The 8,371-nt window shown below is 45.6% G+C and overlaps 1 protein-coding gene across 1 annotated transcript in view; it reads left to right on the forward strand.

The window, feature by feature from the left end:
- VDAC1 (voltage dependent anion channel 1) overlaps window positions 1–4,873 on the forward strand; it is a 30,754-nt gene extending 25,881 nt beyond the window's left edge. The window contains exons 8-9 of the mRNA XM_083181448.1: window positions 479–536; window positions 3,869–4,873. Coding sequence (XP_083037574.1) covers window positions 479–536; window positions 3,869–3,960 — 150 coding nt within the window. The 3' untranslated portion in view covers window positions 3,961–4,873. The remainder of the gene's footprint in view (window positions 1–478; window positions 537–3,868) is intronic.
- Window positions 4,874–8,371: the final 3,498 nt, after the last annotated feature.

An 8,371-nucleotide genomic window follows, 5' to 3' on the forward strand; every position in this document is an offset into this window, starting at 1 on the left:
ACATTCACCTCACGCACGGAGGTTGGGGACAGCCCAGCAGGTGTTGCGGGGGCTCCAGATGAGCAGATTTCCAGGTGCTTGGAGATGATGTCATCTCCAAGCAACGGCTCAAGATCCGCCTCTGCTGACATCACCCACCCGGTATTATGCTGGTCGCTCCCAGGTTGGAGCCGGGTCTAAAAACCCAGGTGTAACCTGGCCTTTTGGTGTAAAAGGGGTATTACAAGGCATCCCTCACTGCTGCCAAACTCTGACTTCATTACATCCCTCCCATTGTTCCAGAACTTGGACAGTACCGGGTTATAACGTCCCAGTATCATAACATTTCCTGCAGGTGATTGAGCTTAATGGGTATAAAGGGCCTTCTGCATCCGCGCTCAACTCTACCGAATGTCCGTGTGTAGTAAATGTACTTGGTCTTCAAACCAGAGTTTGCATATTTTGGATAATTATTGCATCGTTTGGTTTTGTTCTGCAGGTGAAAGTGAATAACTCCAGTCTCATTGGATTAGGATATACTCAAGCGCTGAAGCCAGGTAATGACACCTTCTGACTAAACTATCTGACGTAAATGCTCCGCGTCCGCGGGTAAAAGCGGAGCGTTGGTTACATGTTATATTGTATAGCAAATTACCGTGGTGCACGTAGGTTTGTGAACAATGTTTTTATTGGTTGCATAAATGTTTTAGTAAATGTACCCCTTAATGTCCAAGGTGCCAATTGATGGGGCATAAACCAGTTGTGTTTGTCATCATATATCGGGGTACTCACTACCAAAGATTGGTCCTCACCCCCCCCCCAAGCCTGTGACTGCATGACATTCCCCTGTACTCATCATTGAAAGGAATATTAAAGCATTTAGAAGATTTTTTTCTAGTTGTCTACAGCTATAAAGATCAATTATTGGCACGATATGCTAATAATACTCTATTCCAGCGAAGTCCCGGGTCTGACACCGTTCCAAATTATTGCCAGGCCAGACAAGCGACTTACAGTATAATATAGTTGTTTTGTGTGTAGGAGTCGTATTCCCTTGATTGAGAGATGTTACTGCATTGAAGTTAAATGGTAGCTGTTGCTTGACTGCATCAGTGTGGGGGGGGGGGGGGGGGGGTGTTGTTTTATATTGGAATCCCGCTGAATAAGAGGCAATGCGCTGGCATTAAGAGCTGCCAAAATCCCAGCAATCAGCTGATCACTGGAGCGTAATATAGTTGCTAAATATAAACCGGGCAGCGGCGCGGTGGTTATTTTAAGCTGCCCAGATGCCGGTAAGACAGCTCAGTGGGTCGGATGGGCGCTGTTGTGTGGTGTACTACTCGGAGGATTAGTAGTGTGGCAGACAGGGGCATATTCCCTTTTGAAGTGCGACAAATATAATAATATAACAGATAATCCAAACATTTTAGATTTGACATAAATGACTATAATAGAGTCACCTAGTTTGAAGACGTTTGTCACGTACATTTATTTTTGAAGGTTTTTTTCATGCAACTCAGACATAGCACAAGCCGAATTTACCTCCAGAAAATACAATAAGGACAGCACCCGTTGATCCCTATATGCCGAAAGTAACCATATTTATTTGCTGGCCAATTTGACGGCGTCATGCCATAAAGACCAATGAACGCCGTACCTGTAGGCTGTTTTATACATATTCTGATGGCTATGGGTCATAGGGTTGACTCAATGAAAGTCGACATACATTAGGTTGACCATTGAAGGTCGACAGGGCTATGGTTGACAGTCGGAAGATTGACGCAAGCATTAGGTCGACATAAGGGTTTTTTTACATGTTTTTTTCCCCCAAAATGTTGACATAGTCGACATGGACACCATCTAAGGGTACCGCATTAATGCGCTCGTCATGCGTCGGACACTGTGCCTTAGTTCGCTTGGCACACTATTCGGGAACCTGGCACCTCAAAAACAAAATCCGTGAAAACCTCATGTCGACCTTCCCATTGTCGGCCTAATGCTTGTATTGGCCTTCCGACCCTGGTGAATTTAGCCATGTCAGCCGAAGCCCTGTCGGCCTAATGTATGTCGTTCTTCATAGGGTTGAGCTAGTGGCCGTAATGCCGTTCCGATTTGGAATGCAACAAAAACATTCATCTCCGTTGGGCAATACCTATAATGTTATGGAGCATGACCAAACATAATTGAAGTTGTATGACCCCTTATCTGGTGCAAGAACTCCATAGATTAGTCTTAAAATGCCCATACACGGAGCGATGATCACGGATGCGATCTAGTACAAAAAGTACAGGCTGCGCATTCTTTTTGTGCTGTGCGACATAATGTGCATCGCAGGGGCAAAACGCACCATGTGTGGCCTAATGCACTATCCCAGTGCATTAGGCCAGCCGAGGTATTTAGACCGTTCAAAGTACTTTTTTTTTCCAGTTTACTCTGAATTCCAATTTAATTAACAGTGAATAATCTGCGCACAGATTTTCATTGGTTGCGTAAAACCACTTGGATGTCATTGTAAGGTACAACATGTAGAGAAGTTACAAAAGGTAACACAAAACCTGCTTAGCTAGAAGTCAAATGTTGGTATCAAAATTCAGTAACCCGGAAGACCCCTTTTGCTGTCCACAGTTTACCCGACTCGTTTCAGCTTACAGTATAACTTTGGACCTGATTCACATTGGCTTATTATGCAGCGTAAATTCGCTGCTTAGTAAACTGGGTAACTCCTCCCGCTGGGCTTGCGATTGGCTGTCCCCCATCGGCAAACATACTGCCTCATTTGCATGTGAATGGACGTGTACACACTCCAGTGATTGGGTGAACAGTCATTCGATTTGAAAGTACAAGTCAGCCTAGACAAACTTTTATTTGCGAGCACCTGGACGCAGACCGTTCAGGCGAGGCGGCTTCGGCGTGCCTGCGTTCACATGTGGATGCCCAGCGGTTTTCAGGGCGTGCACACCATTTTTGTGGGAACGCCCAGGAAACACTTGGCGTCCCCATGCTCTGGTCTGCGGCGCTGTGTGTGTGTGTGAACCCCTTGCTTAGTGTAATACTCCCAGAAGGCATTTGCACTGCCGATACGCCTGTGCAGACCGGCAGCATTGGACCCCGCTGTGAATTTTCCTCATTACGAGCAAACTTAGATCATGGCCTTTATTACAATGTTTATTTCTTGCTTTTACTGGCATTTAGAAATATTTATTTTTGTTAATGCTTTAAGAAATAATCCATGTGATTATTAATAATTGTCTGAACGTACTCAGGTCCGGTGCAAGGAGCGCCCCAGGCGAGTCGAGGTGGGGGCGCCCCGGTGCCGTGGGGTGGGGGGTACCTGTTGTGCCGTCTGGGGAGCGGGCAGGGGGGTCCATGCTGGCGTCTGACAGGAGCCTGCAGTGGTGTCCTTGCCGCGCGGGTACCTGCGGCACTGTGTATAAATCTGGCGGCGGCAGCAGGGGGTCCCTGCAATGAATAAGAAATAACTAGCGCTATGTGGAGGCGCGGGAAGCGCTTCTGTTTTGAAAACACTGGCCGCACGCTGATTGGCTGAATCTCAGCCAATCAGCGTGCGGCCAGTGTTTTCAAACCCGGCAGCGCTTCCCGCGCCTCCGCATAGCCTGGTGGATAGCTTTATACACAGCGCCGCAGGTACCCGCGCAGCAAGGACACCACTGCAGGCTCCTGTCAGAAGCCGGCATGGACCCCCCTGCCCGCTCCCCAGACGGCGCAGCAGGTACCCCCTTTGCATGGAGGGCGAGGGTCGAACTGCCACCCTTCCTGTACGTACTTACATTTTCATACCTTTCATCCATTCTCCAGCTCATGTATGAACAATCTCTAGGGCATCCCACTGTGTAGCCCGCTTTTTTCACACCATATTTATGTCTTCCAGGTATCAAATTAACATTATCTACGTTACTCGATGGCAAGAACATCAACGCAGGAGGCCACAAACTGGGTCTAGGACTGGAATTTGAAGCATAACGCGTTTCGCTGTGCACCAACTCATTGTCCAGTTGTTCTGCAGCATAGATATCCTACGAATCTAGTGTACCTTTGTTATGTTCCGTGTCCTGGATGCAAAGAACCTTCTGGGTCAATGACGAGTGTTTCCAATGAGGGAATATTAAAAAAATGGAAAGATCAGCTAAGCTTTAAAGTTTACCGTTCGAATGCCAGACAGAGTAACTTTAGGGAACAGATCTTGTTATTCCAGGATCAATTTGGACTTCATAGCTGCTCATGTTATACCGTGCTAGTCAAGAAGGTAACAATTGCCTTTTTATTTTATTTTTTGTTTATTTTTTATTTTTTTTTACCACAGTAGTTCTAAAAAAATATTGAAAAAAAAAGCAGTTGTATATTTTAGAGTATTCAATTCTTTCCAAGAGCGAGCAAACAGCATATAGGCCTACTACTCAGCATATCTTTGTCATGATCCTAAATTTAAAGTGATTTAAGGATTTTACGGTCCTTCGCTCCACCCATGTGCGCCACCATTGAGAGCACATACAGGGTCTCAAAGTATTTCATGAACTGTTATAGTCTTACAGGAGAGTTGTCTGACATCAAAATGTTGCTCATAGACCATCTTAAGGTATTTTTTGCGTCTTACGATTTTGCACATTGTTAACCCCTTCCCTGAAACACTACAGGAAAGCTTAAAGAGCCATATATGCAAGGGAAGCCATTTTGTTTCTCAAGCCCTCACAGTGACGTCACCTTGTAGACATTACTCACCAAAAAAAAAGACTTCAACCCGTTTTATTTTCCTGCACCATTTCTAAAATATTTTTAGCAATGTGACCGATCCATGTAGTGTCTTCCATCTTGTGAAACTAGACTTCCTGATATGCTGTATGCAACGTCAACTAAAATAAAACCAGAATAAAGTTCCGGTGCGTTGTGTTATTATTTACTGGTGAAGGAACCTGGCATATGCAGAGTCACCATAGACTGCCCCTGCTGACTGGCCCTGCCCCCATCTTGGCTCCACCCTTTCCTAACCCTACTCCACCACCGCTCTACTCCACCATGTCCACATGTTGGAGGGGATGGTCCTCTCCTCTCTGAAACCACCCCTGCTGACACACACCCGTCATCCACATGATGTAAAATAAATTGTGATTTATTAAATCAAGCCGCCTTCTTCCATGGTCCTGGTTTGACAATCATGTGCCCTTTGCATGGACTTTCACTGATAGACATGGGTCAGCATTGGCAGTCTGACCAGTTGCAGCAAACTGATACACTGTGAGCTTTGACACTTTCCTATCACAGCCAACATTAATGGTTTCAGAAGTTCACACTACAGAATACAGTAGCTCTTCTGTGGGATTGGACCTGGTGGTCTAGCCTTTTTGTTTCCAACGCACATCAATGAGGACTTGGGTGGACATAACCCCATTGCCTGTTCACGGCTTGTGCTTCCTTGGACCACTTATGGTAGGTACTAACCACTGCATCCTGTGAATACTCCACAGGACCTGCTGTTTTGCAGAAGCTCTGACCCAGTAATCTAGCCAACTAGATTTGGTCCTTGTCAAAGCTATTCAGATCCTTGCACTTGCCCATTTTTCCTGCTGCCAACATGTAGACTTCAAGAACTGACTGTACACTCGTAACACTGTGCTCTGAGAAGTATAGAGAAGTTCCCGATAACTCTGTGCTCCGAGAAGTATAGAGATGTTCCCGATAACTCTGTGCTCCGAGAAGTATAGAGAAGTTCCCGATAACTCTGTGCTCCGAGAAGTATAGAGATGTTCCCGATAACTCTGTGCTCCGAGAAGTATAGAGATATTCCCAATAACTCTGTGCTCCAAGAAGTATAGAGATGTTCCAGATAACTCTGTGCTCCAAGAAGTATAGAGATATTCCCAATAACTCTGTGCTCCGAGAAGTGTAGAGATGTTCCCAATAACTCTGTGCTCCGAGAAGTATAGAGATGTTCCCGATAACTCTGTGCTCCGAGAAGTATAGAGATGTTCCCGATAACTCTGTGCTCCGAGAAGTATAGAGATTTTCCCGATAACTCTGTGCTCCGAGAAGTATAGAGATGTTCCCGATAACTCTGTGCTCCGAGAAGTATAGAGATGTTCCCGATAACTCTGTGCTCCGAGAAGTATAGAGATGTTCCCGATAACTCTGTGCTCCGAGAAGTATAGAGATGTTCCCGATAACTCTGTGCTCCGAGAAGTATAGAGATGTTCCCGATAACTCTGTGCTCCGAGAAGTATAGAGATATTCCCAATAACTCTGTGCGCCAAGAAGTATAGAGATGTTCCAGATAACTCTGTGCTCCAAGAAGTATAGAGATATTCCCAATAACTCTGTGCTCCGAGAAGTGTAGAGATGTTCCCAATAACTCTGTGCTCCGAGAAGTATAGAGATGTTCCCGATAACTCTGTGCTCCGAGAAGTATAGAGATGTTCCCGATATCTCTGTGCTCCCTACATTGTGACAGTTCTACGGAACAGCAAATGTTTTTATCAGGACGACAATGTCACCTGTTATGTTTCCAAGGCGATGCTGGACTGGTATACAGTAAATTCGATAACCCAAATGGCCAGCTCAGAGTCCAGATCTTAAACTCACTGATAACTTCTGGGACGAGTGATGGGTGTGTTCTAGGATGACTTGACCTTAATATGTCACAGTTGCTCACTGTACTTGAAACGGCAAATCCTGCTGCCTGCTGTTATCTAGGAACTTGTGGACAGTTTGCCAAGAAGGTGTCTGCAGTAATCACAGCACTTGGTGGACCTACAAGTATTGACGTCAATAAAATCCTGTTGATCTGTTTGCTGTCAGTGTCTAATAACTTTGGTTTATAACAGGTGCCGCTGTGACAAGATTATCTGTTTTATTCTATTCACCTCACTCCTCAGTGGTTTTAATGTGATGTCTAATGGGTATGCATATACACAAACGCACCCAAACGGCACAGCTTTTATGTATATCCATGGCTCAGGACAGATGTTTATATCAAATTGACTGAGTTACTAATTAAGGGGGGGTACACACCAGAACGATTAGGGCTCAATTCCATTAATCTGGATCCAATTCCGACCGATTGGATGCAGATTGTATGTAGATTGGGCATGTTTAGGTCCAATTCCGATCCGATTCCAATCCGATGCGCGTCCCCGCTGTCGTTTGGTCGTTTTACAGATCCTACCTGCTGCAGTGAGGATCTGTAAAAGATCCATTCAACTGGATACAGACTCAGATCGGATTGGGATCAGATTGGATGCAGATCGTTAGCAGATTTTAGCAGATTGTGTGCTCCAACAGATCGTGCGAAAATCACACAATCTGCTAACGATCTACTAACAATCAGGATCGTTCTGGTGTGTACCTGGCCTAAGTCACCTGTGGCCAAGCGGGTGTGGTATATGGTCCCGGCAGGTGGTATAGCAACAGTCATTAGCCCGATGTCGGGATCCCGACTGGCTGAGACTGCAGGGCAAGCTCAAAAAAGCCCCTTGCGGGCTCGCTGCGGGCACGGTGGCTTGCTACGCTTGCCACCTATTCTATTCTCCCTCTATGGGGGTGTGGCCGTCGGGACCCCGAGTGTCGAAGTTTTGACTGTCGGGATCCCGATGTCGGGGCAATGACTGTCGGGAAACTGTCCGGCACCCGGCCAAGCATAGAAATTCTTTAAAACTGGAATGTTAGGGTACCTTGAGGACCGCTTTTGCAAATCGCATGTATAATATTTGTTACCAATTACTGCAGCTTTTGATCATAAAAAAAAACATCAGTCTATTCTAGCGCAGTCTGTTTTAATTTAACCCCTTCAGGGGTCGATTTTTCTGGGGCAGGACAAACCTCCCAGGACAGGGTTGTTCTGCCTCAGAAATACTCACCACTGAAGGGGTTACCACTGCTCTTCTGTGGCTGCACCTGCTCCCATGGTGCTGCCATTGGCCCTCTTAAGCCTCCCCCCGCCAGGCTTTCAGACATTCAGGTACTCAGGTGTTCTGGCGATTGGGGGCGGCCATGTGGGTGGTGCTGCCACATGGTGCACCACTGTCACACACCTAGATGTCCGTTTTATGCCCGGAAATCTTCCGGGAGAGCCTGCACTAGCAGTGTGGTATGTCCAAGAAAATTTCCGGAGATACCACCGAAAGGGTCACACACAGTGCATTCGGAAAGTATTCACATCGCTTCACTTTTTCCACTTTTTTTTTTGTTACAGCCTTATTCTAAAATGAAATAAATTCATTTTGTCCTGCAAAATACTTATGTGAATGTGATTTTCTTAGTTTTTGATTTTAAAAATATTTTGCAAAAAATCTTCCCAAAAAACTTTTTTCATGTTGTCATTATAGGGTATTGTGTGTGGGATTTTGAAGGGAAAAAACTAATGTATTCCATTTTGGAATAAATC

The sequence above is a fragment of the Crinia signifera genome, chromosome 4 (assembly GCF_055691185.1).
Source record: "Crinia signifera chromosome 4, ASM5569118v1, whole genome shotgun sequence".
In the NCBI taxonomy this organism is placed as follows: domain Eukaryota; kingdom Metazoa; phylum Chordata; class Amphibia; order Anura; family Myobatrachidae; genus Crinia; species Crinia signifera.